Below are 22,172 nucleotides of genomic sequence, written 5' to 3'. Positions count from 1 at the left end.
TCGTAATTCCACATAACAGGATTGTTGATTTTTTCCAAATTAGGAAAATTAGATTTTTCTGCAACGGAAATTCTATGCCAGTTTCAATCAAAGCCTCTGGAGTTCTCAGGAATTAAAAATAAACAGTCACTCTTCTACTTCAGCCACTGGAAGAAATGAACAGCCTTTGGCTCTGCAGCTATACTTTGTCAGGGCTGGGGTCATAGCACCCTGAATGACCCAAAACTGCTGGGAGGCCTGGGTATCCATCTAGTTCTCACGTAATTCCAAATGATCATTTCCCCTTACTTTTCTTCCTAGACTTACTGAATGTTTATCAGACCTCATTTCTAAAGACTCTTCTCTTCTTTATTTTTTCCCTATGTATAACCAATTAATACCTGAATGTCACATCTCTTCATTTAAGTCTTCCCACAATATCATAGTGGATTCTGCATTGTATCTCACCGAAAGCAAAATACCTCACATTCCAAAGTCAGAGTTATAATTTATTTTCATATGCTACACACATGATGCTACACAAACATTATTAGCTTGACAGGCTGTGAGTAGCAATTGTACCAGCACCACAGCTCCTTAAATGAATCTAAGCAAGCTTAACATTAATGAACTCTTCATGAAACAAAACATGTAGAAAACTCAAGTAGGAAATCAAATGATTCTCCAAGTTTAGCATTTCAGCATTTAGTTCTTCATGCTTGAAAACTGAGATCCTGTACATACTGATATATCTGTCAGCCTGAATGACAGAGAATATAAAAGTACAGTGATCACCCATTGGACATTCTTGCTGGAGTGCCTGAGTCTGGAACTACTGATTTTGAAATATGTTTTTACTTTTCTCTTTTCTCCTCAGTCTAATGCTGAAATAAAAATATACAGCTAAACTTCATTACCCACTGAGGTTGTCTTTTCCACATTCATTACCAAACACAGTATGAACACACACTACCGTGCAGCTACCAGTAATAAATGGGGACTATCACCACAGCAGCCTAGAGTCAAAAAGCAGCTACAGTTTTAGCTTTGTTAACACAGCGCACTTGCAAGCATGCCTTTGTCCTAAGTTTCAGAGTCCTGTGTAATTTAGCAGATCTTACAATTAATATGATTTTATGTAACATGTAATATTTTACAGTTGGACTTAATAATCTTAAGGGTCTTTTCCTACCTAAATGATTCCATGATTTTAAGTCATAAACTGTAATCTATTACAGAAGCAAGTAAAAAGACAGTCTGAACTCCTCCTGTTGAAAGCATAGATTTGTTCCCGTGTGAAACAATATTTTCTATACTGCTTGCTGCTGCGACAGTCTCTTCTTACTTTGGAAGAAAGACAGACTCTTTCTATTTTGGGCATTGAGGTAACATTGCAAGTGTTCGTTGGGGAGGTAGTCGGTGTGCTGGGCAAAGAATTGGCTGAATGGCATGGTTCAGGGGCTTGTAGGTGGCCAGTCACCAGTGGTGTTCCTCAGAGCTCCATTCCAGGGCCAGTTCTGTTCAATATTTTTATCAATGATCTGGAAGCTGGAGTTGAATGCAGAGTTGATAAGTGTGCTCATGATACTAAACTGGGAGGTGCTATTAACCCTCTCAAGGAACAAAAGGCCTTGCAGAGGAATGTAGAAAGATTGGAGCATTGGGCAATTATCAATAGCATGGAATTTAACAAAAATGTCTGCTTCTGCACCTGGAGAGGAAGAATGCCAAACACAAGTATAAATTGGGAGATGAGTGCCTGGAGAACAGCCCTGCAGAAAGGGCTCTGCAGTAGTGGTTGACGCTAAGCTCAATATGAGTCATCAGTGTGCCCTGGCAGCCAAGAGGGCAAACTGCATCCTGGGGTGCATCAAACACAGCATAACCAGCCGGTCAAAAGAGGTGATTATCCTGCTGCATTTAGCATTTGTGTGGCCTCACTGTGAGTACTGTGTGCACTTCTGTGCCCCGAAATTTAAAAAGGATATTAAGCCACTTGAATGCATGCAGAGGAAGGCAAGAAAGCTGATAGAAGGGCTGGAAGGCATGTCCTGTAAGGAGCAGCTGAGGAAATTGGGTTTGTCTACTTTGGAAAGAAGGATGCTGAGGGGTGCCATCCACAGCATCCTGAGGAGGGGAAGTGGAGAGGGAGGCGTTCATCTCTTCTCCCTGTGATCCGTTAACCGGACGCATAGGAATGGTTCAAAGCTGCATCAGTGGAGGGTCAGATTAGCTATTAGGAACCACTTCTTTACCAAAAGGGTGGTCAGACACTGCAATAGGCTCCTAGAGAGATGGTCAATGCCCCATGCCTGTCAATGCATTAAAAAGAGGCATTTGGACTATGCCCTTCATAATAGGCTTTAATTCTTGGTCAGCCATGGAGTGAACAGGAACTTGAACTAGATGATTGTTGTAGGTCCCTTCTAGCTGGAACTATTGTATCCTATCCTACCCTACCCCACCCAAAACAAATGTATGTGAAAGCTGCTGAACGCAATGAAACAAGAAAGTCAAAACCTTCTGGAAGCTGTTGTGCCTTTGCTGTATTTCCCACTGGCCATTCTTTCTCTTGCAGGACTTCAGCAAGCATCCCTTTCACTTGTAACAGATGTGCTCTGGGTTGTGGCCACACAGATCTTGAAGACCTCCATGCTCAGGGATCCCACAAACTCTCTGGGCAACCCACTCCAGTGCTTTATGATCCTCACAGGGATTTTTTTTCTTCTTGCTTTTCTCCAGCCTGAACCCCTCTAGTTTCAGGAGATGCCACCATCTCTCACGCAGGTGGTGCTGGGAAGAGCCTGTCCCCATCCCCTTGATGCCTTCTCCATAGGCACCGGGGTGTGCTATGAGATGCTGTGACACCTTCTTTGCTCCATGCTGAACTATCTCACATCCCACAGACCCTACTTCCCTCCCCTGAGCCCCTCTGCTTTGTCAGCCTGTCTCTGGGACCCCAAAGAGGACGTAGTGCGTGGATGAGGCCTGGTGGGTGCTGAGCAGAGGGGATTGTCTGTGCCCCTCAGGCTAGGGGAGAAAGAGAGGACAAAACCCACCAAAGCAAGGCAAGTGCTGCCTCTGACCCACCGTGGGAGGAAGCAGGGGAGCCCAGAGGGCTGGCCAGCAGTGCTGGGGTCTGGGGAGAGCATGTGGGACTTTGTCCTGCAGCCTCCAATGGAGGCACGAGGTGTTACTGAGTGAAGCTTCTTGCCACATGTGCCTGGAGATGTCTGCAATGGCCAGAGCCACCTGACAGGGCACTGGGGAGACAGAGCCGAGGCCTTGGTGACTGGCGTGAAACACTGATTCCGAGCACAAGGCAAAATATGGGGGTATGGAGGGCTGTGGCATTGTGGTAACCCAAGACATGTGCTGAGGCCACAGCACTGCTGGGGCAAGTGCAATGGACAGTGATATCACCAGGGCAAGGGTTCTGATGTCACCGAGTCTCTGAGTGATGGGTTCTCTTGTCACCAAGGGATGGACTAAGACTTCCTGAGCAATGGACTGTGGACGTCAGCTAGAAATGGATTGTGAAGAGGCACCCCTCGTTGCTTATATTCAGGCGCCGACTCTCACCCAGCCGGCTCGTGCCCGCACTCTGGCTGAGCGAGTTCGTGAGGTTTGGAGTGTCGAGCGAGGCCTTTGGTGCTGGTGTCGCGCTTGGGGAGTTGTTCGCTGCAGCTCTCTGTGGCCGATCCCAGAGCCCTCGAAGGACCTTCCCTGGCCCTGCCAGCTTCAGGCAGCCGGGGCACCCAGGAGGCGCGCTCACAGCAGCAGAGGTGAGCTGGGAGGGACGGGACACCTCACCCTGGGGAGCTGGGAGGGTTTCCTTCTGCAGGGACCTGGGCATTGCTGCCACCCCTCCACGGCCCAGCCAATGACCCTGGCCTCTCCTCCTTTTCTAGCACAACACCCACTGCTGCAGCGCCAGAGAGAGGGAGCAGCTCGACATGCCCGGCTCCCCCAGCCCACCGCAGCACGTGCAGAGCATGGTCACAGAGCTGGAGGAGCGCTGCCCCATCTGCCTGGGCAGCTGCGAGGAGCCCAGCTCTGTCATGCCGTGCTTCCACCGGTTCTGTTACCCCTGCATCCTATGGTGGGCTGAGATCAAGCCCGAGTGCCCCCTCTGCAAGGGGACAGTGACCTCCATCTTGCACTCGGTGCAGGCGGGTGATGATTACGTGGAGCATGTCCTCACACCACCCATGACACCATCAGTTGCCGTCTGCCAGCGGGAAGAGTTCCCAGACCACCAGCTGCCCAGAACCTCCATCACCCTGGAGCACCCCAACGGTGGGCTGCAGGAGGGGTGCCCAGGCGTCCCGTGGGCGGCCTCCAGCCCCCAAACTGGATGAACTCTTTCCACAACCAGCCAACGCTCCTCAACATCCTGCAGCGCTGGGTCCATCAGGAGCAAGAGGAGATCTTTGGCATCCTAACCAACCACGGCATGGATACAGAGGGGCCGGGCCACATGCAGGGGGTCTCCCTGCAAAACCGCAGGGCGACACGTGTGCAACAGCCTGCACGTGTCGCTGGGCAAGGGCGCAGCGGAGACACCCACCCTCTGCGGAGCTGGCAGGACGCCCGTGCTGCCGGGGAGCGGGAGGGCAGCCCCACGGGTGCCCCTGGCCCTGCTGCCTCCCAAGGAGGGTCTCTCACTCCCAGCCCAGCCCCCACCAGCAGCCCTGCAAGAACCAGCGCAGACGAGCTCCCCGGCACCTCGTCCTTTGCCAGTGGTGAGGACCCCAGCAGCCACCCCTCTGCTCCCGTTGCCATCCCTGTGGAGCAAGAAGAGCCCCAGGAGGAGCCAGGGGAGGCTGTGCCCGGGCCCTCCACCTCCAGCCAGGGCCCTGAACGCTCCCGTGGGGGGACACGGCAACCCCCAAAGAGGAAGACTGGCAGCTCCGAGGCCTCTCCTGCTAACTAGAGGCCAGCACCACGTCGGTGACCCTGGAGGCTGCCCTGTGGGATGGCCAAACCAGGACTGGGCCATCAGCTGGTCCCGGGGCAGATGTTTCCAGCCAGGGGTCCAGGGCCAGCCCACACCCCACTGCCCATCACCCCAGGCTTGGCCTCCTCCTCACCGCACCCTCTGCCCCCACCTCCCGGGACCCTGCTCTCCTGCCAGCCTGCACGGATGGCTGCAGCCTCACTATGGCAGCACCCAGACCCCTCCTCCTGCACTGAGTCGCAGCTTGGTGCTTCTCTCTGCATCACCCCAGGGTCGGACCCTGCCAAGGCAGGAGCCACAGGAACTGCAGCAAGGGGAAGCAATAAGTCCTGCGCCTTCAGAAGGACAACCCCAGGCACCAGCACAGGCGGCAAGCTGCCCCGCTGGGAAGCAGCCAGGGAAAGGTGACCACGCTGCTGGCCTCGAGCACAGGCTTTCCTCCTGTTCTTCTAGATCCAGCCTTGGCACTGCCATTTCTTCTCCTCTGCTGGGAAAGGACCTGTCTCGGCAGATGCTCGCCAGAGGGATGCCCAGCGGCTGAGGAGACTATGTTTGTTCAAAGTTGCATCAGTGGAGGGTCAGATTAGCTATTAGGAAGCACTTCTTTACTAAGAGGTTGGTCAGACACTGCAACAGGCTCCCTAGAGGGGTGGTCAATGCCAAGTGCCTGTCAATGCATTAAAAAGAGGCATTTGGACAATGCCCTTCATAATAAGCTTTAATTCTTGGCCAGCTCTGGACTGCTCAGGCAGTTGGACTAGATGATCATTGGAGGTCCCTGCCAGCTGGAATTGTTCTATTCTATTCTATTCTATTCTATTCTATTCTATTCTATTCTATTCTATTCTATTCTATTCTATTCTATTCCATTCCTTTGCCTCTCTACTCTTTGGTTTGCAATCTGGAACGACTTCATTGGCATTAGGCAGGTGAAAAATGGAGTTTTTTCAAGGTAATTTTGCAAAACGGGGTCAGATGAAAGTATCAGGATTTCTATATGCAGGTCAGCCGGCTGAGAGTGTCCCACTGAACTAAAGAGACTGATTTTCCAACTTGAAGGAAAGCATGATTAGGCAGGGGTAAACATGCTTTCCAGCCTCCAGATTGAACTGTTAGAAAAACTGGGGGTGGAGAAGTATGTGTGTGTGTGTGTATAAAATTAACATTTCTGTGATATACCAAATACTATTTATGTCCCACCTAAAGTAGTCGTCTGTCTTTTCTGTGTTATTATCAGATTGAAAAAAAATTGAAAATGGGACACTTGTGATTGACCTTTTAGAGGAGCATGAGGGAGACTGCTGATGAGACATGCTTCTTGCAACTTTATTTTTAGAGTTTTATTGCCTCAAATACTTCAGATTTTAGACTTAACAGAGCAGTACCAATTTAAAAGAGCAGATATCCTTAGTACATTTTCTTTCTCCTTTTTTGAAACAATGGCTCTTATGAGTCTTGATGTTAACTAGTTTTGAATGGGAATGTTCAAATTTCATCAGTTTGTAACATCTGTTTCACCTTTTCTCAAGTACACTAAATTAATTACATCTATAGTATGTTTGGCTCTTTTAAACTGATACAGAGAGCAAAATAATACAAAAGTAGGGAAAAATTAACAGGAAAGCCATAAAAATTGGAAGGATGATTTATGGTGCGGTGTTACAGCATTATCTCATTTTGTTAAACTCCCTACTTTTCATTAGAATAGTGTTCCTTTATCTTTGTGCCTAACTACAACATTCACCCTTTCCTTGTGTGCACTTAGAGGCTATTCAGCACCCTAAGGAACTCTAATTAAACTCAATGTGGCATCAAATGTTGACAGGAAGTCTCAGGGACATATAACTGTCCTTTTGTAGGACATACAATAAATACTTTGAAAGTCATTTAAGCTACTAAACAAAGGAGAGAAGGGTAGAGAGAGAGGGAGGAAGTAAAATAAAAACAAATTAAGGATGGCTGGTTATATCAAGGATGTCCAACAGCTGCAGTAGCTACTTGCCAAAAGCCCAAGGGCCATTACTACTTTGAATATCAATTTACATAAATCCTTAAATGGATCAACAAATGTCCTATTTCACTTGCAACTTCTTTGGTAGTTTAATACAAATTATTTATCTGAGCTGCCCAAACATAAGCACCTGCTGCTGATCTGGAATTTGCTGGAAAAGGACATGCTGAGGTCACATATTTACAAAGTCAGGGCTCTATATGGCTCTTCGCCATACATTGCACATCTAAGAGTTGCACCTTATAGCTTGACTGATATGATAGCCAGCTAAATATAAAAAACTGAACCACCACTCTACAGAGTAGGAAGCAGTCTTTCCCAGAACAGAGACTGTGGGTAAATCCTTCTCTACAGAAACCAGCAGCTTCCTCTAATATCCACCCACAAGCTTAATTTCTAAATTTTGGAAAGCAGAACTCTTAGGAAATAAAATGTTTATGTGCTTTGGTGTACTGCATGTTGTAGTCCCATATATAAATGCAAGGTGGTAAGCGTTACATTCATTACGCTACTTGGTCCACCACATTTAAAAGTATCTTGACAATACTGCTAATCACAAGTGGGAAGGTGCTTCTTCACATTTAACCCTAATTTGGCTTAACTGTAAGTGTAAACAGAAGTGTAACTAATCGCTTCTTCCTAACGTAGTCAGAAACCTAGCCCAACAGCAGGCAAGCCCTGTAAGGCTGCTTTCTTGTCTTTGTAACCAGATTCTCTCAGTAAAGCAGTGCAAAGTAGCTGCATTATACCCTAAGTCTCAGGGGCATCTGATTTATACAGTAGCACAAAGAATGTAAAGCTTTCCTGGAGATCCATTTTTAATCACCTTTGCATATGCTTGGCCTCCCTTTGGTTTTGGGCGGTTTCTGAACAATATGGATTAGTGAGCATAACAGACTGAAACAAACTATTATCTATTTTTCTATATCCTCTGTCAGCTTCTTTCCTTTGTTCTTCCCTTCCTTTGAAGGAAAGGAAAAAACTACCACTTGCAATAGTTTTCCCAGATAACAAGTTGCAGGAATAAAAACACTTCTGTCTACTCCAAGGTGCTACGCATATTAGTTTAAATATACATCTGGCTTTTAAAATTAGCCAATTTTTGTAAGTACATATTGAATTTCTATGTCTATCACCAAATAATATAAAATGTTTTAGATTGTTAATAATTTATTTACTAGTAATTACAAAAGTGGGATATTAAAGCTGAAGAAATAACACAGTGTGGGAAGAAGCTGGGATCTGGTGTGGCGTGGTGAAAAGCAACGCAAACCAGTACTTCCACTGCTCTTTAACTATGACTTGGATTACACATATTATGGGTTTTTAATGAGAAAAACTGGGTTTTTTGAAACACAAAATTAGTATTAAGATAACAATTTCACAATTTCCATTATAAGACAGAGGGTCATCTTGTTCTGAGTGTGCTCTATAGCTCTGGACAGACCAGAGTATAATTTTTAGTTACATATTATTTGTGACACCATACACTTCTGAGCCCCACTAGGCTGTGTCCTACATATCTAGAGTAAAAACATTGTTTCTACTGAAAACAATGAACTGAAAATTGAAAGCAATCACTGAAAAATCACACTGTAAAACAGATAAGAGAGAAAAGAGTATGTAAAATGGTTTAGTGCAGCCTTGGTTTCAGCTCCCTCTTTCCTCTACAAATTTCCTGTCTCTGCCTGAACAACTGTCAAAGGACATTTAAACCAATGGACCCAGAAGCAGATCTGAGATTGTGGATCAAAATTCCCTGAAAGGAGCCCCAACTCCACACCAGAGTGAAATACAGCTCTCCTCCCTCAACCTTGAAAGAAAAAGGAAACTGACACACAGAGACTAGGAGAGAATTGCAGCATGTTCCAGCCAGATCCCCAAACTGGATTGTCAGGGAGCCAGGAAATCTGCCAAGGCAAACACATGTTGTTTAATGTAGACCAGCCCAAGATAATCTGTGCCTCAGCTCCTCATTCATAATATAGGAATAATATTCTATGCTTTATGGAGAGAGAATGTACCCTAAACATTTTGAAGTGATCTGATCCCTTAATAGAGGAAGGCAAAAATATTCCCAAGATTGACCACCTCCATTTGATGTACAAAACATGAAGAGGCAAAGGTTAAACAACTTGCTGCCATCACACATGGAGACAGGGGCACAGCCAGAAATTGAATCCAGACCTCTAAAATTACAGCCCAGTGTTTTAATCACAAAATCCGTCTTCTTCCTTGATTAAAACAGGAAACCAGAACACAAAGTATGCTCTTATTCTGTAACTTCAACATGTTACCACAAATATCTTAGAAAAATATATATACTTCAAATATCATCATCTCAGCCAAGTGTATGTTTTGATAAAACAAAAGGCGTGCATGTCATTCTGGAGGAGGCCCATCATTGAACACCTGGTTCTCATGGGCCTGAATAAATACTGTAACTTCTGAGTTGAGACAACCTTGTATTGGTTATTAAAACACCTGTTAAGGTGAATTTTAGGATAATCTTGTGTAATTTACAAGATTAAAAATGTTGTTACCTGTGGCTGAACTGCACTGGGACTGAAAAGTATTTGACACGCTAGCCAAGGAAAGGAGGAAGATACAGGTGGTGCTGCTGTGTAAGGAAAGTGTTCTTCCTTTTTAACATGATGTTGGGTACCTTTGGTTTGCCAGACAGACCCAGTTTACAAAACTATTTTTTTCCACACCTACTGTCTTTTACCTGGAAGACCCCAGCCATGGGCAAGGAGGTGGCCTCAGGGTGAAGTGTTCTGATGAGCCCCTCCTTTCCGTTCCCTTTCCCAAGGCCCCATATTCCCTTTTCCACCTTATAATTAAGTGGAGTTTTGTCACATGATGAAAACATCCTTGCCCCCATCATACATCTGTATGAGTGCCCATCACATTATGCAGAAGGTCGCCTTTGGTGTCACAGAAGATATGTGCTTTGGCTATACAATAAAAGCCATGGGACATGCAGACCCATAGAGAATAAATTGCCCAACCCAGCCTTAGGGTTCCTGACCAGAGTTTTAACTACTGTTAAAGATGAGTTAGTAGTTTTTGAAGACATTTTTTTTCCATTGTTTGAAAAACCTTTCTTCTCAACTACAATTGCTTCGTCACTTTTCTTCAGTGGACTGAATCTTAAAACTTTTACAGTTGTCCCAAACTACCTGAAGAAAATAAGGCCTGAAAGTATGCAAATTTATTCTGAATTATCAATACCTCAAAAATTTCTCCCAAAAGTAATGAAAATTTCTACCTGATGATGGTATTTCTTCCCACTTATTTCTCATTCTAAGGGTCCAGCATACAGGTATCAGTGACTGCAAACTCAGAAATGATCTTAGTCAGAGTTCAATAAAACAGGGACTTCTCAAAGCTTCTTAGAAAGTCTGCTTCCCCTGCACAGGGCTCTGGAAGGACACATTCACCTCCTGACATCCTGAGCAGACTGCAGAAAGGTCATGTGGGGAAAAGTGCAGCACTGGCAACAGAGACAGTTCTGTTCACCTACACTTGGTGCGGGCTGAGTTTATAGCTACTTCTTTCTGTCTGTACTCTGTTGTGCCTTCCTCACTTCTGCTAAAGCCTCATCAGATTTTCCAGAAGCCCTCAGAGCCAACTAACTGCCAGATATCTTCCATCCCAAGTTCCCTTCAAGGTGGCACCACGGCAGTCACTGCCTTAATGAGAAACCTAGACAGCTTCAAAATAGGAATTTGCCCAAAGGTTAAAATTCAATTTAACTATTCAATTCAAGGGAAAAATACGTTAGGCTAGAGAACATGCCTTTTAGTCTTTTAGAATGACGTTTTCTTGTAAGAGCACCTCTAGAAGGGAAGGCCAACGGTTTCTGCCCTCCTACTCTTAGACTCCAAGAGATTAACATCTGTTGCTTAATTTTAAATCATGCTAAAAAACCATATTCTTTAGTATTTGTTACCTATTTATTTTATTTCCACACACTTCTACCTCTCTGAATGAACAGTATGTCTCACTTTAGAAGGACAAAAGCTAATGACGTTAATGATACATGAGGTAATAGCATTATGCAGTGAGAGAAAGAATTCAACCCCGTGGCTTGTCCTCTAGTAGAACAGTCCTCTAGCAGCACAGTCCTTTGGACAGCAAAGGCAGGTCAGAGACTAGTTTTCTGATTGTGATTTGATTATTTTTTTTTTGTTAAATTAATTTGTACTAGCTATTAAAACTTTCAATAATTTTAATACTTTTGATAAATAATATGGATAGATTGTAGTTTTCTCTTTCTACAGAAAAATCCCTAGAAATTTTTACAGATATGGACCTTCAGAGAACTCCTCCACCCTCTCCAAAAATCCACACAAGTTTAAGACTATGTATTTGGTTGAAAATTTTTACTTTTAGGTTTTGTGGAAATGTCTCAATTTCACTGCCTGAAAGTCAAGGTCCTTTTTTGCACTGGCAAGTCTGGATGCATAATGCACATTTGATCTCTGGCAATCTTTAATTGTAGATAATTTCTAGAAATCCACAGCAGAACACATGGACTACATAAAAATATCTTGCTAGATGGTATCTACATAAGTAATGGTTTTTATCCCTTAATAATTCATTAGGTATAGTTTTAAATGAAGTTACAATGGTTTTAGGTTTCAGCGCTTGCACTGAAGCATGTCTTTGGAAGCGTTAATGCCAGCAGAAACAGCTCTCAGGTGGCTCAACACGAGACTGCCAGCAAACAGAAAGAGTCCTTTGTTCCATGCGGGCTCCTTCCAAGCAGTTAGGTATTTCTTTCACCTTTTTCCCCTTTCCTCTTTTCTGGGTTACAAATTGATCTGCATGATTTTATCAAAAATATTCAGTAAAAAAAAATCATAATCAGTTCCTGAAAAGAAAAAATAATACTGCCAAATTATGGCGTTTCATTTGAAAGACTAGGTAGAAGGTACGGTGCAGAGGAATATGGGAAAAAATGTGAGGCATAAGAGATAAAAAAAGAAAGACTATCAAAAAGAAGGATAGGAACTTTGGAAAGGTGGGCAAAACCTGGTTAAGTAGGAAAGAGAAAAAAAACTGAAACAGGAGCAGGCATACAATGAGGCAAAGGTCTATAATCCCTGAAAAACCCTGGACCTCATATGATAAATCCCTCACGACTTCTCACTAGACCTTTGATCTGAGATCGTTTTTCTCAAGTTTCAGCTTTCTCCTCAATCTAGTTGATATTAAAAAAAAAAAATCTACCAGCAGCATACTCTTCATTTCACCGTTTAATGGCAGGTCCAAAACAACGATGGCACAATACTGCTTCCAGGTCCACCACTGATACCATTGGTACAAAACCAATTTAGAGGTGTCATAATCCAAATTACAGTATTTTTTTTAATGTTGTTATTTCTTTCTTTGTTTTAACTTAGAGTTCAAAACCAGCAAAGGTTGAATAGTCAACCATTCAAAACCTAGCCAAAAAGAGTGATGGCTTGGGAATCTTACTTCACTTCCACTTTTTGGGGGCATGTAATTAAGAAATATATGTCACCCACTATTTTTTTTTCCCCTTCATCAGTTGGATTTTTTAAATTTATGTTGATATTTGTAAAATATTAATAAGTTAATACTCTGTACAGGAGAAGAGTTTGGGAAATTCTAGGGGAACCAAAAGATACAAGATTAATTATCTGGTCAATAACAAAAAGCGAATCAATGTAAAACTTGGTTCCCAGCTTTTCACCTTGTGTTGAGAGTTGCGTTTGTGAAGTGTGCTTTGAACTTCAGTTCAGTGCTCAGTGACAGGAAAAGTGGCAACAGGCACATGCTGGAAAACAGGAAGTTCCACTTAAATATGAGAAGAAACTTCTTTCCTGTGCGGGTGCCAGAGCACTGGAACAGGCTGCCCAGAGAGGTTGTGGAGTCTCCTTCCCCGGAGACATTCAAACCCCACCTGGATGCATTCCTGTGCCCCCTGCTCTGGGTGTCCCTGCTCAAGAAGGGGGGTTGGACGAGATGATCTCCAGAGGTCCCTTCCAACCCCTACTGGTCTGTGATTCTGCAAGATCTGAAGTAGGATTTCTGTGGTTACAAAAATTATTATATTTTTTTGTACTCTGTCATGAACAGCTGTTTTTAATCTTCAAATAGTTAGCAATCAATTTTAAGAAAAATATGAAAACTTGTTAAATCCCTATAACATTGAAATCCTTTAAATTAATTTACATTTCTGTGCATATAAAATACAAGAATGTGTACCATGTGGTATTATTTTTATATATATAAGACGACTGAGTGAGGTACATGTAAGATGGATGGATTAGTGGTCAGTCCACTGCAGTTATTTAAAGTATTTCCATTCAAGCCATTGAGAGTTCAGAGATTACAAACAGTGATCAATAATATACTCTGAAAAGCATCCATATGTCCTTACAGATTTACTTTTCTTAATTTTTAATTAGTCCATCAACAACACTAATTTTATGCCATTAACACATAGAAAGGCCTCAGACTGCATCCACCACTCCATTAATTGATAAACTTAAAGAAATTCTACAATATGTAGTATTTAAATTAAAACCAACACATGAAGCAAAAATGGTGAAACAGACTGATCTATTTTCACCCTTATGACTGGGTCAGAAAGTGAGCCCAGGCAGCTAACAAAATTCACCAAATCACCACCAAGCATCAAAATGACACTAACAAACAGAAGGTTTAAGTAGCTACTCAAAGACAGGATTCTAGTCTTATCTGACTTTTCAAGTTATAATATAACATGGGTAGATTTACAACCGCAGCAACCTAAGCATTTTACCCATTCATTTTTAACCACTCTTCCAGCCCATACTTGCCCTCTAAACAATTCCTGTTCAAACATCATGACTTAGTGGTATTTTCCTTGTGCAAAATATGAAATAAGCAAGCAGAAGTTGCTCAAGAAAATTTGATCAAACCAAAACCAACTGTAACACAATGCTATTTCTCTCTGAAAAACTTTATCCATTCTGTGAGTTTTTGATCAAATTAGGTATTTTTAGCAAGGACACTGTGGTTACAGGCAGTGTTTACTGAGTTTATGAAATAAATTCTTATAGAACAAAATTGGTTAGAGTGCATTAAGTAATCTTCCAAAAAGTACTTACTGAAGGTTGTGATTTGGGCTGTTTGTTGGACCTGTAAACATAAAACAAACAAACATTGCTGGCAAGTTTGAATCAAGGACAACAACATATAAAAAGTCAATAGTAATCTGAAGGAAACTGTCTCTTTAAGGAAGGTTTGTTTCAAGATTCAAACAAAGCCCTCTGCGTTCCTGCACATAATTATATATTGCTATTTTTAAAGCCACAAATAAAAATCACATGAATTTTCTGTCTGCTCAGGCAGCAACTTGAGTGGACTTAATTTTTGTTAGAAAATATCTCCCACCGTAAAAACACAGGCTGTTCGAAAAAAAATGTGTTATCTTGACACATCACTTACCTCTTAATAAGCCCCACCTGAGCCTTATTATCAGAGTTTATGGTATGACAAGGGCATGCTCTTAACCTTTGTCACAGCGGGAACAAGGTCCAACATCCAGCACTTAATGAATCACCACAAACTAAACTGCGGAGTTAGCTATTTCCATTACACAATTTGAAGAAATTTTAGGAAAATGTCTCTGGAATTTTTTCCCCATTGCTTCAGAAGCAATGGAAATATAAGCTTGTCTTCCAGGCTGGATGATTAAGTCTATCTTGTGCAATATAAGTACTTTTTGAAAGGTGTGGTGTACCTTCAGCTGTCAAAGGGCAAAATTTGAGGCCAGGATTCACATAGCAGTACAGACGTGATATTTCACAAGCATGAACATCACATAGAAAACTGCTTCTCATTCTTCCCTTCAGATTTTTTCTACAAACTGAGTTCAGCAGTAGAGTGAAAACTCCAGGCAATGAAATGTTACCTTTTTGTGCTTCATACTGGCGCTTTAAAATTTTTTCTTCACTACGTATTTACAGACCTTTCCATCTGCATTTACTTTCTTTTATTACCAGTAAATGGGTATCGAGTTCAACTGAGAAGTTATGCACTGGAGGAGAGGCCCCAGGCAATGGCTTTATTTATTTTCTTTTGTGTTGACAATTCTTCTTAAAACATCAAATTCATTTCTCATTATGCTGTTGTGAAAACTAATACCTAGTGTATAAAGCAGTCTGAGTAATTACAAAAGCCAGGAACTCACCGAGCCTTACAAACAACACTCCTGTTGCAGTTATCGTCTTCATCCCATTTGAAGCCACGCACTGGTAGTATCCCGTGTCTGTAGTATCCAGATCCTGGATTCTCAGACGGGAACCGTAATCTGTTTTTCTGATGATGATCCGTCTTGGCTCTTGAACCACTGGAGCATCGTTTTTTAGCCATCTGACATTCGGAGATGGATTTCCTGCTACCTTGCAGTGGAGGATCGCTGTCTGCCCCTGGACTACAGTGATATTGTTTACTGGTTCCAAAAAGGTCAGGAAGTAACCTAAGAGGGTAAAAGGTCAGAAGAGATCAAACTTCACTTGGCTTGTGATAAAAGACTGCCCAAAGGCACATCTTTAAGAGAGGTTTTGGTATTGGTTTCAGGTTTTTTTCAAGCTTATACTCCAAAAAAATGCAGTTAACTGTCCTGGGGACACCACAACATCACGCTCCAATTTGTCCCTCATGACTGACTTCATGTTTCTCTGCAGGTAAGGATGCCAATCAGAATGTCAAGCACGAATTAATACCATTGCAATCTAACTCCCTTTGTGGACACCTATTCTGAAGCAATAATGACTTTTTCTGTTAAGTTTCTACATCTCTTGGGAAACAGTTAATGTTATAACAGGAAAATACACCCTTATTCCATAAAAAAAGCAATCCAGTTGCAACCCTTTAGAATGTAATTATAGTTTTACCACCTAATCTCCTTACATGGTTATATATTTGTCTTAAAAATAACTAAAATGGCAAAAGTTACTTTTAGATATTAATTTTAATTGCCAGATACTCATCTGACAAGAAAATCTTAAGATGAGCCCGATTTGGATAGGTTTATCTTACAACTGAATTTTAAAGATGAGAAGTCTCACATTCAATTTAAAGAAAGGATGTCTCAATTTCAGAAGTAACCTGTGATACAGAGGGCACTTTTAAATTGATTATAGCTGCCATTTTTTTACACCAAGACCTAAAATAGTGATAAATTGGTTAAAGAAAGGTCTGTATGGGTACTGAGTAATCAGGTTTCATGGGTTTAGTTTTATAAATGGAAACTAAAAGCACTAAGTGGTTTGTTGAAAGGAAAGGGCTTATCAAGAAGCATGTATGCTGTATTGGGGAACTCAAGTGATAAAAAAAAGAAATAATTGATGGAACAACACTGTAAAGACAATCAAAACTTCTGTAGGTTATTATTTTTAAATTTAATTCGGTGTTAGGACTCTTGCAACTGACACATTTCACAAGTTGAAAGCTTGAAAGCATGTAGTTCTACTGAAATAATAATGTGACAAGTACAAGTCACATTGTCAAAACAAGTAAGAAAAGTATCTAGCTGTCATGCTCATATGTTTGTTTTGATGAATTTATACCATCTAGACTTAGAGCATCAGCAATACTTCATATTACATTACATTTTTATGTCAACTGAATCCAAACATCAAATAACTTTGATGGATGTCCACATGTGTCATTTCCTATCAGTTAAATTATTTTGCAGTTGTTTAATTAGGAAATAGCATATTACTGTGCAGGAATCTATCACCAGTAATGCAATGGTCAACATTCACAGTCTAATTGCTGAAATACCTTAAGAAAATTGATGCTTTGCTTTGATTTATGTTTGACATGACAATGAAAATCAGTTCCTCTGTAATGGCTAGGTATAGCACTGGAGAGGGGAGCAGTAGAAACATCAGCCTATAATGAACTTGCAAAGCCAGACTTTGTTGGAAAACTGGATTTTCCCAAGTATTATCAGTGCTCTCTACCACTGGCCTTTCAAAAGCAGTCCCGCTTTAAAGAATAATATGAAAATACGTCACTAAATAGAAAATGAAGGAAACCCAAATATATATAATCTCCACATGACATCGCAAACTCACTAGAAAATTAATTTGTCATCCTTTTTCCTCATAAAATATTAGTCTATATATACTTTTACATTAGTTTTCCCTGTTGTTAGTCTACAAATCTTCAGTAGATTTTAAAACATTTTGACAGAACACAAGAAAGTACTTCTTTTCAGACACCTGATAAAACAGGGAGAAAAAGTACACGAATGCTTTCCACAATGTTATGCCACACCAATGTAATTTGTTGGGGTTTCCAGTTACGTTTCATAGCTGCAGAATTAAAAAGACTAGAATGACATTGTGACAGGGAACAGAAAACCAGCAAATTACCTTGTTGATATAAGGAATAGAAGCAATTGATTAGAGCTATTAAGTAAGCCAACATTTCATGTATACAAGCATTTCTACCAGTAAGAAAGAAAGCATGATCAATCCTACCACAAGTTAGAAAAGGAATTTCCATGGCTATTTCATTCTTAGCTCATTATTTAGGGAGCACCACAACTTATTTTGCCACCTTTTCATAATCTCTGTGTAGTCTATTCTCATCAGCACCATCAAGGCAGAGTATACAGTCAGGAAAAGAAGTAAGTTAGTTTGCATTTATTTGAAATATGTTCAAAGAACGAATTGTCATGCTCAATAATACTGATTGAGTCAGAAGAGTCAATTTATGAAATGAAGTGGGAAAGTGGAAAAGCTGAAAAAATTTTCTACTTCTAGCAAAACAACAGGGGCATTGAGGAAGTGCAAGGACATCTGGTCATAGTAATGGTGTTGAGCTGTTGGGTGGAAGAGGAGTGGAGCCACAATGCGGCACCAACTCAAGGAACAGTTCTGGCAAGATACAGATTGGATGTGTGGTCTGAAAGATGGGTAGGAATTTGGCTCACAGGCCACACACAGTGGGCGTTGATCAATGTTTTTTACTCAGGCTGGCAGCCTGTCACAAGTGGGGTCCCCAGGGATCAATACCAGGCCCCACACTGTTCAACATCCTCACAAATATCTTGGAAGATGAGACTGAAAGCACCCTCACCAAGTTCGCTGATGAGACTAAACTGGGGGGTGATGTGGGCAGAGGGCAGAGCCATTTTAGAGAGATACATGGACAGACTGAAAAGGGGGACAAGCAAGAACCTTATGGAGTTTAATACGGTCACATCCAAAGTCCTGCACCTGGGTCAGAATAATGGAATAGCCCAGTAAGCGCTAGGACCTGTGTGGCTAGGAGCAGCCCTACTGAAAGGGAGCTGGGGGTCCTCGTGAACAATGAGCTGAACATGAGTCATCAGAGTGCTGCTGTGGCAACAAAAGGAAATTGGATCCTGGGCTGCAATCGCAATTGCATCTGCAATTACTAGGAGAGACAGAGGCGTGATCATCCCAATCTACTCAGTGTTTGTCAGTCCACACCCAGAGTATTGTGGCCAGTTCTGGACCCCAAAATTCAAAAATTACACAGAAAGACCGGAGAGTGTCCAAAGGAGGGCTACAAAGATGACCAAAAGGCTGGAGAACATGGCCTGTGAGGAAAGACTTGGAGGAGTTAGGTCTCTTCTACCTGGAGAAAAGAAGGGTCAGGGGGATCTCATCACAATTCTTCCAATACTTAGTAGGCATCTACAAAGAGTACAGAAACTCTCTCTTCACAAGGAGCCACATGGAGAAGACAATGGGTGATGGGTGCAAGTTTCATCTCAATAGGAGAAATAGATTTTTTGCAGTGAGAACAATCATTCAATGGAAAATGACCTCCCCGAAGATGTGGTAGAGTCCCCATCACTGGAGGTTTTCAAGATGTGATTGGACAGGGTACTAGATGATCTTGTCTAGGCTCCCTTTCCCAAAAAATGTTGGACCAGATGATCCTTTGTAGTGCCTCCCAACCTGGGCTGTTCTGTGGTTTTATGGGTCTATGATTCAGCAATCTTGGGGACAGCCTGAAGGTGCTCACACAAAGGAGGCAAAGGAGATGGGTTTAAGGTGTTTTTTCAGAAGCTGGTCACTTCCAGCATGGAGCCAGCACAAAGGTACAGTCATCTGGCTCAGAGGTGCTCCTGATTCCTAGGAAGTGAAAAAGGTGGAAAAGATGCTTTTTATAAAGGTGGGGCCAATTTAAGCGCTGTAAGTTGACAGACAGAGATTGTGGTTCTTCTACCTCTTCGATATACTCTTTGTTCTTAACACAGAGGTCTACATTGTTCTTGTGCCATTGGTCAGTTTTTGTGTCATTCGTCAGCTTATAGCTTGTTCAAACACTTACCGCTGTTTCACTTTTCTTGATTTAAAATGAGCCACATTGAGTCTTCACTTTGTTAGTCATTTAAAAAAATTTGGATGAAAACAGATACTGAATTTACTTATTAGGACCAACAGATGTTATTAAGTCAAGATTAAATTCATGTTAGACCTTCCTGTTTTACCAACTAAACCAGAGTTACTGTAGGAAGTAATTTGGTCCATAGCTTTTAGGGAATCCAAAATATTTCGTATGAATTTATGAATCAGGTCCTATTAATAACCAGAACAAAACTATTACCACCTAAAGCAATACCAAAGATTTATGGATTAATTCAGATGCAGTGTGATTAGATACACTTCCCCTGCAGTCAGTGTAACTGAATCCATTTCCTGGAGGTCAGAATTTGGCTTTAGTTCATTATTTCTCCTGCCAATTTTACAGGCATTTTCTGCAGTGTTCTCTATCACCCTGTTATTACAAATCAAGTAATAAATATTGTAACCTACTGAACTCTGAAGCACTTGTGTTTTCTTCAAAGTTCTGCAGAGCAGCTTAGGAGCAGTAGGGCAACTCCCTGACTATCCACTGTCTCTGTCTGTACCCTGAAGTACACAATTTCTATTTGCTATATTCATTTCCTATTTGAGAAATGATGCTAAAGTCTGGTGTTTATATACTTACTGAAACTGAAGTAATTGTATGACAGAGTGGGCAGCCATTTGTTGTGCTCCTCTGTTATTTGGTGTCCACTTTAGATAACCCATAACTGCGAATCTTTCAAAGTGGAAAATTTAACCAACCGTGTTCTTAAGAATGTTTTCCTTATTTAATTTCTGCAGTTACTTTTTGTGATGTACTTCTCATGACAAACACTGTGTGGCTGCCAGTTTGATGCAATGATTTGGGAAAAAACAAACTTTTCCAGGATAAATTGGGACCTCAAAAGGTATAAAGCAATTTTTTTCCCAGTGTAGTTCTCTTTCTCTCTTAATAAATATTCATTTGGACACGTATGGAGGAAAATGAAATGTGAAGGCGCTAGAACTTGTATTTAACTTGTGTCCTATATTTTGTGTTATGTATCAGTCAACTAGAATTTCTTAAAACTTGAACAGATTTGTTAATCTGTTTTAATACTGGCATACCTTTGAAACAAAGAATAAATGCTCTCTATAAAAGAATTTGGGCTTGCTATGTCTAAACAGCAGTACTAAACTGTAAATGACATATTATAAACAATTATATTTCATTTGGGATATGGATACCAAATAGAATTTTTTTTTAAATCTGAGCATAATGTCCAGCTATTTTCTGTGTTACACAAATACTACTGTTATATACTGTTTTCTATACTCTGGCTTAGTTCCAAGGGTCATTGAAATGAAGGAAAATGCTTCCTTTGCCTTCATTGGGTTTTGGCTTAGCTTAAAGTACTTCAAAGGGAAAAGCTATCTAGTGGAGATTTCTGCACTTGCTGTAGGCAGAGATGTTCTAAATTAAATTTCTCTTTTATTATGGTTTTTAACATAATGTACAACCAATACTAATATTTATTTTGCTTGAACAGAGTAAAAACTGTTCTGTCAAGACGCTATGAAAGGATAACACAACTTAATTGATATATTATACTATCATAATCTATGTACCCTATGAGTAAAGTAGCTTGGGGAAATGACTGACATGAATTCTGGCAAAACTCTTTCATATTTTGAAATGCCTTTGTTAGGTTGCCAGTACTTTATATTTTTAAAAGGAATACATTTGATGAAAATATATAAAACAGAATCTCACAGCAAATCAAAATTAAGATGACAGGTCTATTTTACATGTTTTGGCAAGAATATAAAAATAAACTTTTCCTGTATATGTCAAATCATTGTCAAGATACACACAAGAACAGATACTAAGCTAAAAACTTAAAGGGTGCGACTATCTCTGAGACCTCTCATGCATGGTTTTTTTCTTAGTTTTATTTATATTATTCTGGCATTTAGATGTCCAAGTTATTGGCTGAAACCATATGTGCTATGCTTGGCATAAACACAATGCAAAATGATTGCTCTGCATCTGTTGTTTTAAGATCTTAGCTCTGAATTTTAAGATCGTTCTAAAAAAAAATATTTAATCTTCTTTAGTTACTTTAGATCAAGGTAATTATGCCTTAGCTGCTTTCAAGTCGAGTTTTGGTTTCTATTCATTTTGTTGTTGTTGTTGTTGTTCCTTTTTCCCTATAAGATTTTAAAAATAATTGTGCATTCATAATTTGCAAACCAGCTTCGTGATGGCCTCCATCAATAGCAATTATTAAAAGTTTGCAGCTCTTTTTATCTCAGGACTCTAAATCATTATGAATATAGAAATCTTATGAAATGGGAAGATATCATAAACCTTATTTTCCAAATGCACAAACTAAAGCAAGGAGGGTTTAAGTGACTTCCCAAATTCACACACGGGCTAAGTGGTAATATGTATACTATACTGAGTTTCACATCTTTCTGTGTTCCTGAGATAATGAGGATATGAGACAATGAGATAATAATCCATTTTTGTGGAACAGTTGATTCCCTTTTCTTTCTGCAGTGCACAAGGGAAACAAATACTGAATGTCCAATTTCTGATAAAAAGAAAGGAAATTTTGAGTCATACATTGCTAGATACCTGAAGATACAACAATCTTTTCAGAGCAAGTAGTAATAATTACATAAATGTTTTATCTTTTTAGAATACACAGTTCTCGATAAGACATATATATGTATTTAAATAACTTTAGATCCAGCAGTCAAAAATCCCATAAACCCCTCTGTTTGGTATTACAGAACACATCACATCTTCCAGCAGTGTTGCTTTTAGATACTCAAAATTTAAAATCAGCTGTTTAAAAAAAAAACCAAACACTTTTTG

General features: G+C 41.0%; 1 protein-coding gene across 2 annotated transcripts in view; it reads right to left on the bottom strand.

Annotated features, from left to right (window-relative positions):
- Positions 1 to 22,172, bottom strand: part of ROR2 (receptor tyrosine kinase like orphan receptor 2) — a 158,320-nt gene that overhangs the window by 22,831 nt on the left and 113,317 nt on the right. For both annotated transcript variants that reach the window (XM_075078492.1, XM_075078493.1), the window contains exons 3-4: positions 15,163 to 15,450; positions 14,078 to 14,108 (exon numbers count right to left, since the gene is read on the bottom strand). In XM_075078492.1, the coding sequence (XP_074934593.1) occupies positions 14,078 to 14,108; positions 15,163 to 15,450 (319 nt within the window). The remainder of the gene's footprint in view (positions 1 to 14,077; positions 14,109 to 15,162; positions 15,451 to 22,172) is intronic.

Source organism: Phalacrocorax aristotelis, chromosome Z (genome assembly GCF_949628215.1).
Source record: "Phalacrocorax aristotelis chromosome Z, bGulAri2.1, whole genome shotgun sequence".
Taxonomy (NCBI): Eukaryota; Metazoa; Chordata; class Aves; order Suliformes; family Phalacrocoracidae; genus Phalacrocorax; species Phalacrocorax aristotelis.
Note: the sequence above shows the minus strand (reverse complement) of the source record. Positions and strands in the feature narration are given on the sequence as shown.